This window comes from Notolepis coatsorum (assembly GCF_963971535.1).
Source record: "Notolepis coatsorum genome assembly, chromosome: 13".
NCBI classification, from domain to species: Eukaryota; Metazoa; Chordata; class Actinopteri; order Aulopiformes; family Paralepididae; genus Notolepis; species Notolepis coatsorum.
Genome location: NC_140177.1, coordinates 114489973 through 114515100, shown reverse-complemented (window position 1 = coordinate 114515100; position 25128 = coordinate 114489973). Strand labels below are relative to the sequence as shown.

The window sequence follows — 25128 nt, the reverse complement described above, 5'->3', positions numbered from 1 at the left end:
TCCTGTCTCTGCTGTGCAGGCGTCCCCCAACCGACCTGTAGGAGTCGCTGTCCACAACATCCAGATTACCACCCATCGACTTCCACCCGCTAACTCTGCCAATTGAGTTAGTATGACGGCCGGCCCAAGTCTCTTGCGTTGGTGACGAGCGCAATGTCCGCTGCGCCACCCAGCCGCCCGCTTTTTCATACATTATCTATGTTTATATCAACACATTATTCAATCTTCTAATAATATATCAGACACATATATTTTTATTTACATCTTATCAGACACATACATTTTCATTTACGTACACACCTTTAATATCTATTAGGGAATGTAAATTTCTCTGGTTGAAAATGTTGTTTTCACGATTTTTTTTTAATTGTGTGCTGTACGATAACAATACGTTTGAATCTAATCTAATCTGAGCTTGAATTGAAAGTGAATAAGCAAACCCTGCAATAGACACATTCTGAATCTACCACCACAGACATATTCTGAATCTATACCATCACAGACACAGTAGTACGAGTGCTGATTGAGCCGAGTGTCTCCTTGCAGGACCAGTAACGGGAAGAGCACAGTGATCAACGCCATGCTGAGAGACCGCGTGCTGCCCAGCGGCATTGGCCACACGACAAACTGCTTCCTGAGGGTGGAGGGCACGGACGGAGAGGAGGCCTACCTCACCACAGAGTCCTCCAACGAGAGGAGGAGTCTTAATGTAGGCGTCGCAAGATATTTAACGTTTATTTAAGTTTGACACTTATTGAGTGTCAATTAGTTTGAATATGGCCAGCAGTGATGTCATCGGGGACATTGAATCCTTGTGTTGTGTTAATTACAGGTTAATTAAATGAAAAAACAAGCAATTTTTTCATGAAGCTGTAGTTAATGTTTGCAATGTCCCAGATGACATCACTGGTGGCCATATTCAAACGAATTTACTCTCAATTGTCAAACTATATGAATGTGCGCAAAAGAGTTTTTTGGATGTGTGTGAGATTCGGTGCAAAATAAATCAGCAATGTTTTTTGGTGAAGTGCCCCTTTAAGTTCTTCCCAAACTTATGCTACCTGATATTTAAGCAATAGCTCACCACAGGCCATGGTATGGTTATTATATCACAGCTAAGGGGCGTAGTCCGTCGGCCCGACGCGAACACACTTCAATTTAAATGTTTATGTTATTATTAGTACATTTTTATTAGTAAATAATAATGTTAAAAATAAAATAGACCCTCCTGGCTGCTTGCACTGCAAGGCAGTTGCTATGCAACATGCACACCTAGGACCATTATTTATATAAAAAAAAAAATATATAAGATATGTTTTTTCTGCATTTTACAGCTTTATTATAGACAGGACAGGCAGAGAGGAAAGTTGGGTGAAGAGATAGGGAGGACATGCAACACAAGTCCTGGGCTGGATTCGAACCCAGGACGTTGCGATTACGCTGCAAGCGCAGCTATGTGGTGCGCCACCGTGGCGCCCCTATTTATACAGTTTTAATATTTTTTCAGGCGAGAATGTACCACTACCCATCCAACGTTTTGGGAGGTTGAGCGGCTGCGACAGGACTGGGGTTGACGCCCAGTTTAACCGGGAATCCCCGTTCAATGTGAGGTTAACTATCGTAACCGATTGTCCTGCTATATTCCTTTATCTGTAATTGATCAGTCTTCCCAGTTAGTAGCTAGATTAATACATTTAGTGGAAGTGTCAATAATCAAATAATCTGGATAAAACCATCGCTTTATCCGTCTGATTCAGATGACACTGATTCCCCGATCTGCATGTGTCAGCTCCAGTCTCCTCCGTAGATCAGTCTCATTTAACCCTTTACCGGTCACTTCTTGAAATACCTGGAAATTCACAATCTCAACTCTAGAATGTTATTTTGGTGCTATTTCAAAAGTTATCTACAATTTTGAAAAAAAGAATAAAAAAATGTCCCCCCTGTAAATTAATCCGTGAACAGGCCCTCGACCGGTAGGCCTACCCTAAAAATGTTGGGGCTATGGGGCATATTTTTCCTTAGGGGGCATATCTATGAAACTTGGCAGGCTGATTCACAACATAAAATAAATAATAAAATGTATTGGGAGTTTTCTTGAATTTGCGTTGCCATGGCAACAGTAGCCGATAAAGGCCCAAAGAAGAATAGCGGACAAAACTATATAACTACATGGTACTACATGGTACTACAGGGTACGACATGGTACTACATGGTACGGGATGGGCGTGAGTAATCGATTAATAGATTACAGCTATGAGAAAAAACGAAAGAAAAAAAAATCAAAATAATAAATGTTTATGAATATCTTTTATTATTATTATAATTAAATTTTTTTTACATATCTTTTCACATGTATGTGTAAGATTATAACTGTTTGTTGGTTTCCTTAAACATATATACGTGAATGAACAAAAATAAGTACAAAAAAATCTAATTTTTTGTTTGTTTGTTTAAAAAAATACTTTTCTAGTAATACACGATCAATCGAGTATAGCATGCGATCAATTGATCTGGATTTTTCTTTAAAATGCCCATCCCTAGGTACTACAGGGTACTACATGGTACTACAGGGAAATACATGGTACTACATGGTACTACATGGTACTACAGGGTACTACAGGGTACTACAGGGTACTACATGATACTACATGGTACTACATGGTACTACAGGGTACTACATGATACTACATGGTACTACATGGTACTACATGGTACTACAGGGTACTACAGGGTACTACAGGGTACTACATGATACTACATGATACTATATGGTACTACATGGTACTACAGGGTACTACATGATACTACATGATACTACATGGTACTACATGGTACTACAGGGTACTACAGGGTACTACACAGGGTACTACATGGTACTACAGGGTACTACATGATACTACATGATACTACATGGTACTACATGGTACTACATGGTACTACAGGGTACTACAGGGTACTACACAGGGTACTACATGGTACTACAGGGTACTACATGATACTACATGATACTACATGGTACTACATGGTACTACAGGGTACTACAGGGTACTACACAGGGTACTACAGGGTACTACACAGGGTACTACAGGGTACTACATGGTACTACAGGGTACTACATGGTACTACATGGTACTACAGGGTACTACAGGGTACTACATGGTACTACATGGTACTACATGGTACTACAGGGTACTACAGGGTACTACAGGGTACTACATGATACTACATGATACTATATGGTACTACATGGTACTACAGGGTACTACAGGGTACTACAGGGTACTACAGGGTACTACATGATACTACATGATACTACATGATACTACATGATACTACATGGTACTACATGGTACTACAGGGTACTACAGGGTACTACACAGGGTACTACAGGGTACTACACAGGGTACTACAGGGTACTACACAGGGTACTACAGGGTACTACATGGTACTACAGGGTACTACATGGCAATAGAGGGTACTACATGGCAATAGAGGGTACTACATGGCAATACATGGTACTACAGGGTACATGGCAATACAGGGTACTACATGGCACTACATGGTACTACAGGGTACTACATGGCACTACAGGGTACTACATGGTAGAAGTAATACCCTAAAAGTGTGACTGACTAGATGCATCGGGCATATGTCTAAAAATGGACACTATGTCACTTCACCTGAAGGGGCATATGACCGTTTATGGCTTCACCACTTTTTAGCTAACAACAAATCCTGATTTCACTAATCCTATGCAAAAAAACACCTATCCCATCCTTTACAATGATTGTTCAACTGCAAAAATGAGTAAATGTTATCAACTCACCATGACTTGTTGAGGAAATAATGGATTTTGAAGAGTAGAAGCAGGTGCAACTATTTTCATTTTCTTGCTGTGGTGAAAAGAAGGGAGTTGCAGATCCCCAGGGTCTATCCTGATTGGTCAGATGGGATGGTGACAATATCTGTGTCATAGCCTGACCTGTGCTGATTGGCTGGAAGAAGTTATTTTCATAGATTAAAGATCCCCCCCCCCCCCTCTCCCACCTGGCTAAATATATTGTATGGGGAAGTGGCCAAAAATGGTTACTTGGCCGGTAAAGGGTTAACAATACTAAAGTTTTTTTCCTCAGATGCGGAGTGATACTGATTTGTGAAAAGGAATTAGAATCATAGCTGTGGATATAAGAGGTCCTTCTGCATGATCGCATGTGGGAAATACAATTTAACAGATTTCTTTTTATTAAGTCAACTGATTGATTCGTTGTTAGTTGGCTAAAAACTTCTTTAGTCAAGAACAGCCCTATTCTCTACAATTCTATAGTTCTACAAGTATAGTGTTCCTTTATTAATCCCCTTGGTGAAATGCAGGTATCATAGCAGCATGGGGGAGGGGGGAGGGAGAAGGTACAGGCAGGAAAGATAATAAATTGTAATAATTCTTCCTCTCATCTTGTCTCTCCTCTTGTTCAGACAGTGAACCAGCTCGCCCACGCCTTGCATATGGAACCCAGTCTGGACTCAGGGAGCCTGGTGAAGATATTCTGGCCCAAGTCTCGCTGTGCTCTGTTGAGGGATGATCTGGTTCTCATGGACAGGTAAGTGGATTTGCTTGTCTCTCTGCAGCCATTGCGCTTTTAATGCAATCTGATCAAATGTGTAGATTAAATCAACACGTGAATGTCATTAGTGGATACATTCCCATGCTATTAGTTGGCTAGTTAGATTTTCTTTAAGGACATTTCTCTACAATTCCTACAAACCCTTTTTAAACACCCATAGCCGTTTCTTTCTGTTTATGTCTTTTGTTGTCTATTCTGTTGTTTTAGCTCATTTTTATGTTTTTTCTTCTCTTCACATGTTTTATTTCTTGTATTTCTACTGATGTTTTAACATGCTGTGAAGCACTCTGTGCACTCGTGCTGAGAAGGACGCTATACAAATAAAGTTTTACTTACTTACTTACTTACTTACTTACTTACTTACTTACTTACTTACTTACTTACTTACTTACTTACTTACTTACTTACTTACTTACTTACTTACTTACTTACTTACTTACTTACTTACTTACTTACTTACTTACTTACTTACTTACTTACTTACTTACTTACTTACTTACTTACTTACTTACTTACTTACTTACTTACTTACTTACTTACTTACTTACTTACTTACTTACTTACTTACTTTAACAGCCCAGGAACAGATGTGACCCTGGAGCTGGATAGCTGGATTGACAAGTTCTGTCTAGATGCGGATGTCTTTGTTTTAGTGGGCAACTCGGAGTCTACGCTAATGAACACGGTGAGTGGACATCTTAGTTCTTAGAGTTTATAGTTTTGTGATATGTGTGAGATTATGGGCATAATAAATCAGCATTATGTTTGGTTGGAATGTTCCTTTAACCCTTGTGTGACATCCGCATTTTTGTTACTCTCCCAATGTTTGCGGGTCCTAGTGAACTAGTGGTCTAGTGGGTCTATTTTAAAACAACAAATCCATAATAATTCATGTAAAAATCGAGACAACATAATATGGTTAATATTTGGCATTTACCCAATAAACGTGCTATTAGTTTTTGGTGATAAAATGTGATAAAAAAGAAAAGAAAAAAAGAGAATCCTTTATAATCAAAAAGAATATCATGGATATAATAAAACATAGTATAAATGAAACAAGCTGGAGGCAGACGGTGAACCTTTTTGGTAAATGTTTGTTTTCACCTACAATTTCTCCACTTTTGGGTCCATTGGACTCGTACACCACATATGTAATATAAATGTGTAAGGGGGGGGGGGTGCACAGTGTACACTCAATGACAATGTGTTATTTTATAATGTTCTTCACATAAAATGAGCCAAGGCCAATGAGTCTCAGGTTAAAAGAAAATAATGAATTGTATAAGTAACATTGGAAAGACTTGAACACCACCCAAGGGTTAACCCTTATACTACTAACCTGTATACTACTAACCCTTAAAGCTACTAACCCTAGATACTACTAACCTTACTAATCCTTATACTACTAACCTGTATACTACTAACCTTTATACTACTAACCCTAGATACTACTAACCCTACTAATCCTTATACTACTAACCTGTATACTACAACCTTTATACTACTAACCTTTATACTACTAACCCTACTAATCCTTATACTACTAACCTGTATACTACAACCTTTATACTACTAACCTTTATACTACTAACCCTAGATACTACTAACCCTACTAATCCTTATACTACTAACCTGTATACTACTAACCTGTATACTACTAACCTTTATACTACTAACCCTAGATACTACTAAGTTACTAACCCTACTAATCCTTATACTACTAACCTGTATACTACTAACCTGTATACTACTAACCTTTATACTACTAACCCTAGATACTACTAACCCTACTAACCTGTACTAACCTGTATACTACTAATTAACCACAGATACTGTATTTGCTACTGTGTTTTGGACTCTCGTGACCCCCATCAAACAGTGTCCTAACCCATTGGATGTCTATCTGCAAGACTTGTCTTTCTTGACATATTTTTCAATTCTCTATCTACAGGAGAAGCACTTCTTCCACAAAGTCAGTGAACGCATATCCAAGCCGAACGTCTTCATTCTGCACAATAGATGGGATGCCTCCATAACTGAGCCTGAGTACATAGAAGATGTACGTTTTAATACATGATTGCTTGTACTACGGGCTTCTTTACTTTTACTGCACAGCTGGGTTTTGCACCAATCACAGTTGTTACCGTCACACTGTCATAGTACAGATCAGGAAAATATTACCGCAGATCCATCCTCAAAAGTTAACCAATCCGAAAAAATCTGACATGCAGGTGCGAAAGCAGCACTTAGACCGCTGTGTCGGCTTCCTGGCGAACGAGCTGAGGGTGGTGAGTCCGGAGGAGGCGCCAGGCAGGATCTTCTTCGTGTCGGCCAAGGAGGTGCTCAACTCCAGGATGCACCGGGCCCAGGGCATGCCCGAGACAGGTGAGGCAGGCGGGGCAGGTGAGACAGCTGAGACAGGTGTAGAGGAATTTACCACGAGTAAGGATGTACTCAGTCAGATGTAGAACACAGGTTTATTTAGCTCAAACAGAGTATCAAGTACAAATAGGTCGAAAGTTATGACTCCAGGAGTGACAAGGACTAGTATCCCTCCAAAGAGCTCCTAGAATTCAGTAAGATGTAGGTCTTTATAGTAGAGAGAAACAGATGGGTAGGATGGCCCAGGTATTGGATTGGAGGGGGCCAGGAGGGGGGAGGGGTGAATTAGAAAGGGGGGGGGGGGGGGGGGTGGTATCAGGTGAGACAAAAGGTGAATGGGAGGGGGGTTGGAACATGACTGGGAGATTGTTTGAGGGGGGGAGGGGATCATTATTCCACACAGGTGAGGCAGGTGAGACAGGTGAGGCAGGTGGGAGAGGTGAGACAGGTGAGGCAGGTGAGACAGGTGAGACAGGTGAGGCAGGTGAGACAGGTGGGACAGGTGAGGCAGGTGAGGCAGGTGGGACAGGTGAGGCAGGTGAGACAGGTGAGGCAGGTGAGGCAGGTGAGACAGGTGAGGCAGGTGGGAGAGGTGAGACAGGTGAGGCAGGTGGGAAAGGTGAGACAGGTGAGGCAGGTGAGGCAGGTGAGGCAGGTGAGACAGGTGAGGCAGGTGAGACAGGTGAGGCAGGTGGGAGAGGTGAGACAGGTGAGGCAGGTGAGGCAGGTGAGACAGGTGGGCGAGGTGAGGCAGGTGGGAGAGGTGAGGCAGGTGAGGCAGGTGAGACAGGTGAGGCAGGTGAGGCAGGTGAGATAGGTGAGGCAGGTGAGGCAGGTGAGGCAGGTGAGACAGGTGAGGCAGGTGAGACAGGTGAGGCAGGTGAGACAGGTGAGGCAGGTGAGGCAGGTGAGACAGGTGAGGCAGGGGGATAAGAGAACATCTCAGGTTGACAGTGATGTCGCTACTAAAGTTGATGATGTCATCATAGACCCGACGTGTTTTTTTTTTCCAAGGTGGTGCGTTAGCGGAGGGTTTCCACGAGAGACTGAAGGAGTTCCAGAGTTTTGAAAGGACATTTGAGGTATGCAAAATAACGGCGCCTTTCCACCGACTCTAGCCAAGTCTAGCAGTGCAGCTGCATTCGATTAATTTCCAGTGTAGAGGAGCGTATGCAGCCGTGAGATACGTACAAGGTACTGCATAGACTTGGCCGGAGTCGGTGGAAAGGCACCTTTTAAGGCAACAAAACAGCTAAAAACATCAGTTTCATAGTTTCATAGTAATTGCAGTTTTGTGATTCTGTCTCTAAATATATCTATGGATTTCCCAGGAGTTCATCTCACAATCGGCCGTCAAAACTAAGTTTGAGCAGCACACAGTCAGAGGTTCGCAAATAACAGAAGCCATCAAAGCAGTCATGGATGCAATTAACATCAGCTCGGCTGACAGGAAGTGAGTAATTTCATTCTCTGTCCTCCACCATTACAAATGTTTCCAATGTTTTTGGAATGCTGATGATGCTGATGACCTTTAACCCTTGTAGGATCTATTCCTTGGAGGACAGAGAGGAGCAGAGAGACCGGCTGGACTTTGTCCGTGGACAGATTAACCGTCTGTCCGAGAGTGTCAGAGAGCGGATAAAGACTATCGCAGAGGAAGTGGCAGCCAAGGTAGGCTCTATCCAGGGTACATCCATCATTCAGTTACCATGGCAGTGTGGACAGTGTTGGACAATATGGTTGATCTGCACCATGGCTATATTTGCCCTGGTAACTCCTAGCCCCAATGGGACAACATTGACACAGTGAGGGAATCCGTTTTTCTTGGGGCCCAGTACTGGTACTGGTACAGCTATTCAAACATTGCAACAGAACTAAGAGAAAACTATGGTAACTACTTTGTTCTGGAGTGCTGCCCATACTGGCTGTTGACTCCAAACACAACTGAGCATTATACCATAATCCTCAACCTAGGATAACTCCTGTTCACATTTCCACAGTTCCAACCATTTCAAAGAGCTACTACTAAGCAGGCTCAGGGACGTAATTACAGTGACATGACATTCTACACCTGGGCCCAAAGGGGGGGTATAGCTGTCCCTAAGCCTGTGAGCAATAACATTTAAATTGTATTAATTATATTTGACTTGGCATGCATAGTGATTGATTATCAGCGTTTGTGAGATGATAAGTTGAGTGAATAAAAGTTCTAGGATTCTAAGATTAAAGGAACACGCCAACATTTTGGGAAATTAGCTTACCGTCTTCTCCAGAGAGAGACAAGAAGATAGATACCAGTTTCCTCTCTGTGCGTTCAGTAGAAAGCCATCTGGCTGCACATTAGCCTAGCTTAGCACAATGAATGGAAGCGGACAGTGCCGGTTAGCCTAGGTATTGTCCAACTAACACCTCTCCCGAAGGTTAGCCGGCACTGTCCGCTTCCATTCATTGTGCTAAGCTAGGCTAACGTGCAGCCAGATAGCTTTCTACTGAACGCACAGAGAGGAAACTGGTATCTATCTTCTTGTCTTTCTCTGGAGAAGACGATAAGCAAATTTCCCAAAATATTGGCGTGTTCGTTTACCACAAATGTAAATATAAAGAGAGAATATGTCTCTGTTTCAGGTGACCACTGCCATGGTGGACCAGATCCGTAGTCTCGCTGTGCTGGTGGAGGAGTTCCGTGCAGATTTCAACCCAACAGAGGATCAGGAGACATTGACTCTTTACAAAGAAGTATGTTGTCACTGTAAGCCTCAGCTACAGTAACACTAGTGAATGACCTGAACTGTCAAAGCCCCTCTGACTCTATGGCCCCCATTGACTTTTGGCCTTAATATACTCATCCATGGATACACGCACGCACACACACACGCACGCACACACGCACGCACGCACGGACGCACGCACGGACGCACGCACGCACGCACGCACGCACGCACGCACGCACGCACGCACGCACGCACGCACGCACGCACGCACGCACGCACGCACGCACACACACACACACACACACACACACACACACACACACACACACACACACACACACACACACACACACACACACACACACACACACACACACACACACACACACACACACACACACACACACACACACACACACACACACACACACACACACACACACACACACACACACCTATAGTGTGTGCAAGCAATCTAAAGTGGATTCGAAGTAAAGCCTCTTAATGTCCTGCTAATCTCTCTTGACAGTGTGTGGGCAAGCAATATTGAGGTCAAGTGTCGAGTGCGTGTGTTAGTGGGTGAGTGGGCGCATTCACTTTCAAATCAGAGGTATAGAAAATGTAACCGGAGTGACTGACCTTAAAAGAACACGCCAACATTTTGAAAGCTATTACACAATGAATGGAAGCGGACATGGCCGGTTAGCCTAGGCATTGTCCAACTAACACCTCTCCCGAAGGCTAACTGGCCATGTCCGCTTCCATTGCACATGCAGCCAGATATGAACGCACAGAGAGGAAACTGGTATCTATCTTCTCGTCTCTCTCTGGAGAAGACGGTAAGCTAAATGTTGGCGTGTTCCTTTAAACCAGTGATTCCCAACCTGGGGTCCGCCAGGGGGCGCAGGGGGTCCGCCAGACCACAGATGATTTGAGGTCTTAAAAAAAAAAAAAAAAAAAAAATTAATTAGCATATTTTTATCATCAGAAGCATGAATAGTCTCTCCACTACAATAAAAAATAAAGATAAATAAATAAACATCTAGACATGATTTTTGAACGTTAACAGTAGGCTACCGGGTAGCCGCTAAAACGCGAATCAGTTGACTGTATCACTTTCTGTAGCTAGCCTAGCACGCTAGTTAACTTTCTCGGCTCGTCTGCAGTCAGCCGCCAGAGGCGAAAATTTGTGACAAACGAAAAGGAGATGACGGCAGCTCATCTGCAAAAAAAGTTAGGACCTACAGCAATCGCGAAAATTACATCACCATGGGCTTCACTGAGGGACCAGACAAACGACCTGAGTGTGTGATTTGTGGAGAAAAGTTGGCAAACTCGAGCCTGAAGCCCAGCAAGCTGAAGAGACATCAGGCGTCTAAGCACCCAGAAACCGTTGGGAAGGATCCAGACTTTTTTCGGAGGAAAGAACAGTCTCTCAAGGCGAACAAGCCTGTTGATGTTAGAGTAGCGTGGAGCAGGGGTGGCAGTGATTTACAGAAGGCTACCGAAGCCTCCTTTGAGTGTTCGCTTTTAATTGCAAAAGCAAAGAAACCGCACAATATTGGCGAGCAGCTCATCAAACCAGCCTGCATCAAAATGGTTTAGAAACTGTGCGGCCCACAGGTGGCGGATAAACTAAAATCAGTACCACTCTCGAACAATGTAGTGAAAGACCGAATTGATAAGATGTCAAGTGATTGCGAGCAGCAGCTGTCAGAAAAGCTTAGAAAGGGTCCATTTGCCATACAACTTGATGAAACTACAACTGTCGCAGACGAGGCTGTGCTCATCGTTTATGTGCAATATATTGAAAATGAGGATCTGAAGCAGGACATTCTCATGTCAGTCAACCTTACTACCACCACTCGAGGTGAGGATATTTTTACTGCAGTGGATTCTTACTTCATTCAACATAAATGCAAACCGTTCACCATTAGGGCCTGATTTGAGAGGATGAATACAGGATTTGAATATTGGCCAACATTTTGAAATACATATGGTGCAAGATTAGATTTGTTGATTGAAGGCACAAGTCAAAGAAGCATAGTGGGTCTAATTATGATGCATATGCCTGTGTATAAGCAGTTTGTTATTAAAATGACAAAAAAAAGGTATTAAACCCAGCTAGGACAGATTCGCTCTGCTACTGATTGGAATTTCCTGTCTCATATTTAGTTTAATTTGTTGCATTGATTTGTTCCATAAATGCAAACCGTTCACCATTAGGGACTGATTTGAGAGGATGAATACAGGATTTGAATATTGGCCAAACATTTTGAAATGCATATGGTGCAAGATGAGATTTGTTGATTGAAGGCACAAGTTAAAGAAGCATAGTGGGTCTAATTGTGATGCATATGCCTGTGTATAAGCAGTTTGTTATTAAAATGACAAAAAAAAGGTATTAAACCCAGCTAGGACAGATTCTCTCTGCTACTGATTGGAATTTCCTGTCTCATATTTAGTTTAATTTGTTGCATTGATTTGTTCCATAAATGCAAACCGTTCACCATTAGGGCCTGATTTGAGAGGATGAATACAGCATTTGAATATTGGCCAAACATTTTGAAATGCATATGGTGCAAGATGAGATTTGTTGATTGAAGGCACAAGTCAAAGAAGCATAGTGGGTCTAATTGTGATGCATATGCCTGTGTATAAGCAGTTTGTTATTAAAATGAAAAAAAAAATAGTATTTTATGGTATCTTATTAGGAGGGGGTCCGCGAATTTCATCAGAGATGTTTGGGGGTCCCTGGGGGGAAAAAGGTTGGGAACCACTGCTTTAAACTAAGGGACATTTCACTTTAGTAGAACCTCTATCTAAAGTCATCTACATGGAAGCTATAGTGATCATTGCTGTCCTTGTCATCCGTGGTCAACACCACCATTCCTCCCAGGTGTCAGGCTCCTCATTCACTTCCATTCATTTTGAGGACCAAGTCTAAATATCATACTTCTGAATTATAAAATAAGAAAATAAAACAAATACAGCAATATTATTCTGTGTAATATATTTTGTGTACTTTATCAAAGGTACTTGTTTTTGGAACTAATGTTGCCATTTTCAAATGATCAATAAAGCAACTATTTCTCACTGGAGGTGTAGTTTGACCAACTGTCAACTTCTCACAAAATGTTTAGAATCTTTCCTCTATCAAAGCAGCAGGTAACCATGGTAACCCCTCCCCAACATTATATTCAGGGCAAAGATACACAGCACACTCAAACCTACAATTGACCGGATCCGCTTTTATTTTTCAAAGATAATACATTTAGAAAGACACATAAAAAATGCGGGGGGGGAAAACATGTACCTTTGATTCAGAATTGTCTGCTTTATTGAAATCTCCACAGCAGTATGATATTTAAACTAGGTACCCAAAAAGAATGGAAGTGAATGACAAGAGTGACACCTGGGGGAGGAATGGTGGTGTTGACAGCAGACGACAGGGACAGCAGTGGTTGTTAACTTAGTTGTAAATTACTTTATATAGAGGTAAGACTGCTGAAGTCCTACTATAGTGAAATATCCCTTTAATTGTGAAAGGTGCACCTGTGTGAAAAGCCACCATCTCTTCCTTCTGTATAGAAACTGCTGGCCCACGTGGAAGAAAGGATGACCAACTCATTGGAGTACCGATGCTCAACCGGAGTCCTCACGAGCGTGCAATCCTCCCAGGACACCATGCTCGGTACATAGTGGCTCGTTTGGACATCAGTGGCTATCAGTATAATGCACAATAGAGCCTGACATGGGAGTGGATTTACATCCCTGTCTCATCCCTCTCCCGTGATTCAATGATAAAAATCCTCCCATCCCGTCCCTGTCCCAGTGGAAGTTACAGTCATGACTCCTGTCCCTGTTCCTTTTCAAGGGTATGTTCCGGCTGAGACAATAGGAAGCTCTTTGGCCAGAATAAAAAAAAACATCACATAGGAAAGTATGTATATATGTAGAAATTCACTTTGAAAAATGTATCATGGTTCGGCTGGGTAGCGTAGAGATCTAATCACTCGCCTACCACTGCAGAGACTCTGGGATCAAATCCAGCTGTCAGCGGTACCTCTGGCTTGGTCAGCTGTCCCTACTAACACAATTGGCAGTGTTAGTGGGTTGGAAGCCAGTGGGGTATGAGTCCTGGTCGTTGTAAACTGCGACTGAAAAGAAGTGGCTGGCGACTCCACGTGTATCAGAGGAGGCATGTGGTAGTTCTACACCCTCCCCAGGCCGACAGTGGGGCAATGCGCGCAACAACCAGGAAGGGAATTGGCATAACGACTAAATTGGGATGGGTGAAAAATACAGAAAAGCCCAAACATTTATATAATTTAAAAAATTATAATAAATAAAAAGATCATTAGTCCTGTCCTGCCCAGTCTTGTTGACTTGTATTCCGTCCTGTCTCACTCACATGATCGTGAAATTCACTGCCGCCTTCCCATGGGAATCCCAACCAAATGTCAGGCTCTAATGCACAGGCAAATTATTGTTATATGTAAATTTTTCTTTTTGTTTGTTTATTTATTGGTTAAATCTTTTACCCCAGAAAGTGTCCGGCCGCTGTTGCCTCTTGTCATTCAAGAGCATTTCCGCTTATCCGGCACAAAGTTTGACCTGACCTATGACCTCAACCTGGCAACCCTGTGTGGAGACTTCCAGGAGAACGTTAAGTTCCAGTTCTCTCTCGGATGGACTGCTCTCGTCACTCGATTCATCGGGCCGTCCAACGCCAAGCGAGTTCTGACAGACATGGATCCCAGGATTCAGGTGAAGTCAACCAGGTTAAATGTTTTTCTTTGGGAGGGGGCTTTCTGTATTTTTCTCCCATCCCAATTACTTGTTAATGTCAATTCCCTTCCTGGTCGTTGTGCGCATTGCCCCACTGTCGGTCTGGGGAGGGTGTAGACTATCACATGCCTCCTCCGATAGCCGCTTCTTTTCACGTGCCAGCGAGGAGTTTCACTGGGGGAATGTAGCGCGTGCAGATGTTCATGCTATTTCCCCCAGATTCCGACCAGTAGGAGTTGCAGTTTTGCAACAACCAGGACTCATACCCCACCGGCTTCCCACCCGCTAACACTGCCAATTGTGTTAGTAGTAGAGACGACTGATCAAGCCGGAGGTACCGCTGACAGCTGGATTCAATCCCAGAGTCTCTGCAGTGGTAGGCGAGTGCTTAGTCCACTGTGCTACCCTACCCTACAAGGTTTAATTTTTAAAGGAACACGCCAACATTATGGAAAATGCGCTTACCGTCTTCTCCAGAGTCAGACAAGAAGATACTGATACTGATGGAAATTACTCAACAATCAACTAGGCTGCAGTAAAAAACTTAAAACCAGATTCTCAAACATAAACATAAAGACGGACAACACACTCATCACAGACAAGCTAGATGTAGCCAATTACTTAAACATTTTCTTCACAAACATAGCCACAACACTGGTAAACAAACTACCCTCCCACTCAGGGCATTATGGGGTAGAACACATAGTTTCAAGTTTCAAGTTTCTTTATTAGTTGTCATACAGAAGTACAGAATACTTTTATACAAAATGCTTCTTTCTGTTACGCTCCAGAGACTGTGCTAGACAAAAGGATAAGTATAAAATAAAATAAGTATAGCAATTATAAAATTGAAGTCACATACGTAGATACAAGTGTTCAGTATGTACATATGTACAATGTTCAATGCAGAGTAGAAGTAACTGAGTTACCATACAATATACTATACAATATACTAATTACAATATACTATATAGTGCAAAGCAGAAATGGGATGAGGTACAATTTAGGTACAATTTACAGTAAGGTGTACTGAGTTATGGGTTGTAGTGCAAATTCTTTGCCAATAAATATAAAGTGTGTTTAGGTGTTCTAAAGTGTGTAGAGTGGGTGCTGCAGTGAGTTGTTTGTTTAAAGTGAGTCTGTGCGTGTGGATGTGTGTGCTGTGAGTGCTTTTGATGGTTGTTGCATAGTGTTATTGTTCGTTGAGCAACCTGATGGCCTGGCAATAGAAGCTTCTTCTGAGTCTTTCTGTGCTTGCCATGAGACTCCGGTATCGCTTGCCTGACCGCAGCAGTTCAAATAGGCAGTTGTTTGGGTGGCTGGAGTCTTTGATAATTCTCTTAGCCTTACCCATGCACCGCTTGTTGTAAATGTTCTGGAGAGTGGGAAGCCCCCCTCCAATTGTGCGTTCGGCTGAACGGGCCACTCTCTGTAGTCTGCTGCGGTCTTGTGCGGTGCTATTCCCAAACCAGGAGGTGATATTGCCAGTCAGGATGCTCTCTATTGTGCATGAGTAGAAGTTCTTAAGGATCTTCTGACTGACTTGGAACTTCCTTAGGCGCCTGTGGAAGTAGAGGCGTTGCCGTGCCTTCTTCACAACACTGTCAATGTGTGTGGTCCATGTCAAGTCCTCGGATATGTGGACTCCTAGGTACTTGAAACTGTTCACTCTCTCAACTGGTGCCCCGTCGATGCTGACGGGGCACCTGACCCCCGACCTCCTGCAGTCCACAATCATCTCTTTTGTTTTGCTGACGTTCAGGGAGAGGCAGTTCTCCTGACACCACTGTGACAGATTTTCTACCTCTTCCAGGTAGGCCCTCTCGTCGTTGGCAGAGATCAGGCTCACCACTACTGTGTCATCAGCAAATTTGATGATTGTGTTGTTGTTCCGCTGTGCCACACAGTCATGTGTGTACAGGGAGTAGAGGAGGGGACTCAGAACACAGCCCTGGGGGGCCCCTATGTTGAGCGTGATGGATGAGGAGGTGCAGTTGCCTGCTCTTACCACCTGGGGTCTACCCGTCAGGAAGTCCAAGACCCACTGGCAAAGGTCATAGTTCAAGCCCAGGTCCCTGAGCTTGGCTATGAGTTTGGAGGGGACTATGGTATTGAATGCTGAGCTGTAGTCGATGAACAGCATTCTCACATAGTTCCCCTGCCTCTTGTCCAGGTGTGATGCTGCTGTGTGCAGCACATGGGCTATGGCGTCCTCTGTGGACCTGTTGGGCCGGTATGCAAATTGCAGGGGGTCCAGGTTGATGGGGAGGGAGGAACAGATGTAGCCCTTCACTAGCTTCTCAAAGCACTTCATAGCTATGGAGGTGAGAGCTACAGGGCGGTAGTTGTTGAGGCAAGCGGGCGTAGATTTTTTGGGTACATAGTAGCTTACTACAAAAACCTAGGGGTCCGCAAAGATGACTTCAAACTGGAAATGGTAACAACAGATAAGGTACTCAAAAAACTGAGCGTCCTCCAACCTAACAAGGCCACTGGCCATGACAACATCCCCTCCAAATTCCTCAGAGACTCAGCAGCCGCCATCACCCCAGTCATCACACACATAATAAACCTCTCCATAAAACAGGGACACGTCCCCAAGGACTTCAAAATTGCGAGAGTGACCCCTCTGCACAAAAAGGGCAGTAAATTAGACCCAGGCAACTACCGCCCTGTTTCTATTCTTACCTCCATCTCGAAAGTCATGGAAAAAATAGTCTACGAACAGGTTGAAAAGTACCTAGCGGAAAAAAATCTAATCTACGAATTCCAATCTGGCTTCAGAACATCCCACTCCACTGACACATGCCTTCTCTATTTGAACGACCACATCAAACAAGAGGTGGACGCGGGCAAATATTGCGGCATGGTCATGCTGGACCTACAAAAAGCCTTCGACACTGTCAATCACTCCATTCTGATTGACAAGCTAAAAGCAATGGGTTTTGATAGTCTATCAATGAGCTGGATGCAATCCTACCTGGAGGGGAGAGAACAGATGGTGGAGGTAAACGGTACCCTATCCCCCCCCCCCCCCCCTCACAGTGAGCTGTGGTGTTCCACAAGGAAGCATACTAGGACCGCTACTGTTCCTAATTTATGCAAATGACATGTCGTCAGCTTGTGACTGCAACTTGTTCTTGTTCGCAGACAACTCAGCCCTGCTGGTCTCTGACAAGAACAAGTTACAGGTTGAAAAAACCCTCAGCTCGGAACTAGGCAAAATCTGCATATGGCTCGCTGATAACAAACTATCATTACACATGGGCAAAACAGAGTCCATTCTCTTCGGCTCAAATAACAAACTCAGCAAGACCGACGGCTTCTCAGTTACAGTGGGTGACAATATTGTCACAAGGAAAGATGAAATTACCTACCTGGGCTCCATCCTAGAGGCTAATCTTTCCTGTGACAAAATGGCATCCAATGTAATAAAAAAAAGTCAACCAACGAACTCGATTCTTGTACCGGATCTCCTCTCTGGTAAACAAGAATACCCTGAAGACTCTGGCAGGAGCACTCATTCAAGGATACTACGACTATGCTTGCACCTCATGGTACCAAAGCACCTCAAAGGCGCTAAAAACTAAATTACAGACATCTCAAAACAAACTGGTCAGACTACTGCTTGACCTTACTCCTAGAACCCACCTCACCCCTGCCCACTTTGACAACCTAGGATGGCTTAGAGTAGACGACAGAGTACAGCAACTTGCAATGGGCCTGGTCTACAAGATACACTACACGACCAAGGTACCCAACCCATGTACATGTCAAAATACATCCCAAAGGTCAGTGAATACCACGATCACAACACCAGAGGGAGCTCCACAAATCATGTTAAACCCAGATTCGGCTCAAACAAGGGACTAAACACGTTTCGCAATTATGCCACATAAATGTTGAACGCCCTACCCAAAGCTGTAAAGGAATGTGAATCACTACCCACTTTCAAAAACACTCTCAAAGAACACCTACGGGAGACTGCAATTCGAAACTGGCCCATGCAAATGTCCTAACCCAACCCCCTCCAATGTACAGTAAATGACCAAGTATGGTTGTCAATATTCCAATGTACAGTTTTGCTTGTACAGTTGTACAGTATTCCCCACCCATCCCTCCTACCCAACCCCCCCCCACCTCCAATGTACAGCCCCCCCACCCCCCCCCCCCCCCCCCATCCCCCCACCCACCCCACCTACCCAACCTCCCCCAATGTACAGTTTTTACGTCAAATGTATATACTCTTTTCTGGACTCTTTTTGTATCACAAACAGTACTGTATTTTCAAATCTGGTATGTCATAAATGTATAGATGTAGCAGTACTGTCTATCTGTATGTCATGTATGTCATATATGTCCTGATGAATTGAAAATGGGGGACCCTGATGTAAACAAGACGAAAGTCTTTCTCTGGTCTGCATCCCCTTAACAATTGTGTGTATTGAGCTGTACTGTATTGTACCCATTCTGCAATCTGTTAATAAAGTTTTCAATCAATCAATCAATAGATACCAATATTTCTCTGTAAGATAGCCTAGCTCAGCACAAATGAACAGCTAGGCTAGCTGATCCATATCCGCTTCCATTCATTATAATTGCATCTGTTTCGCTTTGACATCCATGCTGACATATGACTGTGATATGTGGATAATTTTATTTACTATCTCTGTAGAATCTTGCTCAGGAAGGGGCGACCATCAAGGATGAGCTGGTCCTTTCTGTCGCGACAGGTCTGGTCTCGCTCACGTCCCGTTTGTCCATGACAGTGTTAGTCATTGGTGGAGTGGTATGTGACTTTGTGTTTGTGCATATACTTATTATACTCATTATATTTATTCTTACATTTTTAAACAAAATAATTGGCCACTGTGCTCAGGGCCAGGCACTGCAGTTGAAATAACACATCCTTTTTCAAATGTTCTAAATCCAAGCTATTTACAATCAGACAGCCGCTGGACGTCATTTATTGCTATTACTGGCATAGAGAGTATCTTCTCCATCCAACCACTTAGTACGACCACTTCTAACCACAGCACTTTTCTGTGTGGCTAACTGCTAACACTAACACAGGTGGTCTCCTCCTCCTGCCCTATGCGCCAGGTGTGGCGTTCGGTTGGCTGGCGACTCATTGCCCTTTCCGTGTCACTGTACAGCCTTTTGTACATGTACGAGAAGCTGACCTGGACCAACGCCTCCAGGGAGAGGGCTCTGAAGCAGCAGTTTGTGGAACACGCCACCCACAGACTGAGGACACTCATTCCAGTGACCAGCAACAGCTGCAGTCAGCAGGTCCACAAGTGAGTCACCGTTTTACCAGACACTGTCATAGCAACTGTGATTTATTTGGGCAAAGTTGTTGTGCTTGTGTTATATATATTGTACTATATTTTAAGCCCTGCATGAGACTGAAAAACTGACTTATATGGTTCTTTGCCTCATGACTTTGTAGATTCTATTCTCAAAGGAGTTACTATTTTTAAATCAGGGTTTTCTTAGGTTTCATAAGCTCACACGTGTTGTTGCTGTACTCTATACAATAAGTGAGCGAGTCATTAGAGGCTGTCCATTGAAAAAAACTCAAATGTTTTGACTACTTTATGCAGAAACATATCTGGGTGTGACCTCAGAGATGTCTTATTGATTTGTCTTTCTTCATTGTCTCTTGTCTTTAAAGAAAGAGATGATGTTTTTTTAACAGTCCTTCTGTGTTGGAGCTTGACTTAAGGATGATTGAAGGCAACGTTAATGTCTCTTAGATTTTCCTTAAAAGTCCCCATGAAACAGCTAGCAGAATGCTATTTGTTTCTCTTTTTAGGTGTTTCATGTAAAAACAGGAAGCTAGGGAGGGACTTGTTGCGGATATTGATTGATTTCTTTATTAGTTGACATGCAAAAATACAGAATACCTTCACATGGAATGCTTTTTTCTGTTATGCTCTTATGAGGATCGTAGGACGCTTGGATCATACACATACAGCTCATTACAGTAATATTCCACAATTATTACATTTTAGATAGTAATAATGGTACAGAGCCTTGAGACAAACATATGCGTATTCACCACCGCAAACAGACTGGCAGCCGTCATAGGCAGCGCCATGTACGGAAGGAGGGGGGAGTGGGTTGGGGTTGTTACAGGGCTGTAGGGGGGGGGGGGGGGAGTGATCCCTCACACGAGGCAGCCGACAGTGCAGCGCCAATGCAGAGGAAGGGGGGGGGGGGGGGGGGACTGGGGGGGGGGGGTGCTGGGGGTTGGGGGTTGACGAGACAGCCTTGGCTCCCCCCTCCAGCACGCATATGAGTTAGCTGCCATCACCAACGTGAGGCGCTGGGCCATACACGTAGGAGGGGGGGTGAGGGGGAGGGGGCTGGGGGTGGGGAAGCCGCTTGCCACTCTTATCTCCCAGAGGGCCTTCGACTCCAGCAGCTCCCTGTTTCGACCTTGGTCCAGGAATTTGTTTTGGCTGACTGACTGGCACATTTATCCCAGCCACGTCACTTTAAATTTGATTTGAATAGAGTGAAATATAACTCTATTGATTTGAGTGGAGTGAGTTTTAACAACTCCGTCCAAATGACTGAATGCATTATTAGTCCAAGTGTCCAAGTGTCTTAATCAGTTCATTTTGGTAGGTCCTGTGCACGGTAAACAGATCCAAAATCTTCTTATTGCAGTCCAAAAGCTTTGATAATCCAAAAATGACCACGTCTTCAAGTTGGTAGCCTGATTATGATGTCCCAATAGGCAGAGAGGGTTAGCCTTATTCTGCTTCTTGAAGAAAATATGCAATCCACTGATTAGATCCATTTAGAGTTGATTTGAGTATAGTCCGGCAACCGGCACGAAGCAGAGCATAGCAGCGTCGGGCTCCATGGAGCAGTAGAGGCGGCGGTAGGTAAGGCCTTGAGGAGCCTGGGGAGAGGAGAGAAATGCGACTGTTTCTGGGAAGGATCTTGGAGCCAATAGCACTGAATGTCGTTAGCAAGCTAACGTTAGCAACATTACGCAACGTTAGTAATGTTAGCAAGCTAATGTTTGTGTTAGCTAACAAGCTAATGTTGAACATTGGTTTTGTTAACAAGGTTGAGTGCTTGCTTAGTTACAATGTGCTGTAAATGTCATTCTAGAAAGTATTTTATTGGATGCTAAATTTGTATACACCCCGGTGTGCAGGATGACTCATCAAAATGTTTTATTTATATAATTTTCCAGGAAATGACAGACTCTAAAATACACTTTGTCTGCCACGCTATTCGGTTATCATTACCCTTAGAATGCCAGCCTTCTAGTAGTTTCCGTGGTCGTTGCACTATGTTTGCGAAGCTGTGTATGTGTTCTGTATTATAGCTGTAGAGACACGGTGTGGCTCATTTTGACAAACATTACTTGTAGTCCAGCATGGGAATAATAGTTTGTTTCCACACGCTGTAGTTTGTAGTTTACTAAACACTAAATATCGCGCATTTCTCTTTTCTCATAGATCGTGAGATAAAACGTGTTATGTGCAATAAGCCCAAACCGTTCTGGCTGATCCCCTAAAACCCTGAATACTCCCAAATCAAGGGTATATGACATGTATATATATACCATCACAAAATCATCAAGGGGGAGGGGGTCGTTTTAACTCAAAACTATGATCGCGTTTGCCGAGCATGTTTTTCGTCCTGTGAAACACAGAACTGTGATCGTTAGAAAAACATGTTTCAGATTCGGTAAAATAGACATAGAATGTACCATACCTTAGCCAGAAGGTATTCCAAGAATAATAATTCCAAGTGATTGCATCGCCATCGCGATTACCAGTGTATATGTCTATACACGTTTCAATGGTCAAATACGCTTAGGCGACGGAATTTCTAGCAGTGTTCATTTTGGCAGCTATTTTCATTTTAGTTTTAGTCTTAGTCATGTGTCAAGTGCTCCTTTTTCGTGTTCATCATATTTAGTCATCTTCATTTATTTTTCGTTTAGTCAGTTTTAGTCAACTAAATGTCTGATCATTTTAGTCTTCGTCAGTTTTTATCTCAATTTTGTCTTTTTTGTTTTAGTCGACGAAACGGATGACATTTTTGTCTATTTTTAGTTAATGTACAAACAAATAAAAATTATATTATATAAATTATAAAACTTTTTTTTTCTTTTCTTTTTTACAGCTACTGTTTTATACTGTTTTTTAGTAATAACTAGAAAGTAATGGTATTTATTCAACAACAGGTGATTGTATAGATTATTATTAGTATCATTAAATGACAACTATGCTCAACTATGCTTCACCCACGGAAAGGTTGTTGCCACATTGGTTCCACACGGACATTATACGTTGTTGCACTTGCTTCCAGAAGGCTCTGTTTAGGTTAGAGGCTCTGTTGTGATTTTTAATGCACAATAAATATTCAACATTCTCTTTTGAGACTCCGCCTGAGACTCTTATCATTTGGCACTAAAAGCTAAACATTGTCACCGGTATGGCTGTCCGCAACATGTCATTAATTGTGTGCGAGAGGTCGATCAGTTAGCCACATTAGCGTGAGCTAGGTTAGCCACTAGTTAACGCGAGCTAGATGGAAATACAAACAATGTAACGTTACTGGTGAAAAGGTGATTTACCTTGGAATACTCCTTTGCCAACTTGCTGTACTTTGCTTGCAGGTCTGCAGCTGGATTATGAATAGTCCCAACTTTAGCCAAGGTAACGTTAAGGTAAAACTAGCTTTTCAAATAGCTCTTCAGCTAATGCTAATAACAGAGCTCCCCGTCACACTGCTCTGACTCGGGACGATGGCATTAAGAAAAGTTATAATTATTTTGTCTCGTCTTGTTTTAGTCAACAATATCAACATACATGAAGAAAAATTTCGTCCTGGTTTTTGTAAATTACATTTTTGTGTCCTCAGTTGTGGTCAACGATATTTAATAAACTATTTAGTCTCGTTAGCGTCACACGGTCTTCAATAACGTGACGTCACGTCTCGTTGTCGTCATGAAAAAAACCTTCGTTGACGAACATCTTTCGTCATCATTTTAGTTGACAAAATTAACACTGATTTCTAGGCGATCAATGTGAATCTATGTCCCAGCAAGAGGAGTGGCCACTGGCCAAGCAGAAATGAAAGTTAGAGTGTGATTCAACCCAAGCCATCGCAGTTCAGACACGGACGATACCGCCACCTGGTGATAGTCGATCGGCATTGCAGTTCTAATGTGTGGGGATGGTAAAAAATGATGCAGATCACTCTGGGCAAGTCTGTAGAGCAGGGATCAAAGTACGTTTTACGTTTTTGGCACTCAACCGTCGGTGCCCAATAAAGACTTTTTACGTTTTTGGCACAGAAAGTGTTAAGAATACCTACAAAACTACTTTTCTGTCATTGTTGGGACAGATAGCCTACTGGCTTATACTGACAATCAGCACAAGCCATAATATATGATAAAATAACTTAAAGGCCAACTTGCAGGTTAAACCCTACTCTGCCATTATGGGTAGTTTACATCATTGGTATCTCATTTAATTATAAAAAAAAATCCATTTGACGCCGGAAATGCCACTCAGAAAGGGTTAAAAAGGTCCATGCACGAATAACATGCACGGAGCAAGTCAAAAAGCTTATCAGATGCTAGCACGGCCGTGACGTCACTTCAGGCAATTTATGCCTTATGCCCGTCCGGGTCATAGTACTACTGGCTATATGGCTCTTAGCAATATGGCTACTGTCGTGAACCATTTTAGATCGGGGCATGTAAAAGAGTTTTGGGAACGAGTAAAATGTGCAGGTCCTTTTCTCAGACCTGTGGGGCAAAGCACTGCACACGCATCATGCAAGCTAAGCTACACGTCGCGGCATGTTGATACGATAGCCCCTTTAGCTGCACTCGGCGGCTACCAAGCTAAGCTAAGCTACGTTAGCTACTGTAAGGTATACAAAGAGGAGAGAACCATTTTAAATCGGGCATTGTTAGGAGTTTCGAGAATGGCGGCTACCAAGCTAAGCTAAGTTATACGTTGTATACACAATATGTACAACAATGATTTACATTATTACTTGGTAACGTGGTTGTGGCGTTTACAAATAGTGGCTAGCTTTAGAGATGAATGGCTATGATCACGGAGCAATAGTGTTAGGTGAAACAGATACATTTTCATTCATCACTCCTCGGCTAGTAGTAGCAAGGCTCTCTGCTTCCGGCCACTACCTGCCTGTGACTCTCAGAGCCCCTCGCTGCCCTGCACCTGATGTGACGTCATCATTAAGATGACACATGCACGTTATTGAACCATGGATTAAAATATGCATGTGCATGGAGCTTGTATGGTTTGGTCGACAAAATGTTTGATAAAAACACTAAAACTGGGTCAATTTCGAAAAAAAATTTCCCCCTCTTCATGAAAGTCAGCGTTAGCCTAGTCACATTGTTTATTGAACAAAAATACAACCTGCAAGTTGGCCTTTAAACATCTTTTATGATTTCATGGGGCTTTTAAGTGGATGAACGTGTTTTGCTCCCGGTCGTGAAGAACAAACTGTCTGCTGAGCGTGTAGATCAAAGCCCATGGGATCCACGAATAAATAAATACTCTTCAGTACTTCATTCTTGACCATGTTCACGTGACCAAATC

The 25128-nt window shown here is 43.0% G+C and overlaps 1 protein-coding gene across 1 annotated transcript in view; it reads left to right on the top strand.

The window, feature by feature from the left end:
- mfn1a (mitofusin 1a) overlaps positions 1-25128 on the top strand; it is a gene marked incomplete at both ends in the record, with an annotated part of 76908 nt that overhangs the window by 28291 nt on the left and 23489 nt on the right. Inside the window, 13 exons of the mRNA XM_084327770.1 lie at positions 547-709; positions 4477-4601; positions 5202-5310; positions 6577-6684; positions 6857-7010; positions 8022-8089; positions 8339-8460; positions 8552-8678; positions 9633-9743; positions 13310-13412; positions 14268-14488; positions 19185-19298; positions 19613-19809. Coding sequence (XP_084183896.1) covers positions 547-709; positions 4477-4601; positions 5202-5310; positions 6577-6684; positions 6857-7010; positions 8022-8089; positions 8339-8460; positions 8552-8678; positions 9633-9743; positions 13310-13412; positions 14268-14488; positions 19185-19298; positions 19613-19809 — 1722 coding nt within the window. The remainder of the gene's footprint in view (positions 1-546; positions 710-4476; positions 4602-5201; positions 5311-6576; positions 6685-6856; positions 7011-8021; positions 8090-8338; positions 8461-8551; positions 8679-9632; positions 9744-13309; positions 13413-14267; positions 14489-19184; positions 19299-19612; positions 19810-25128) is intronic.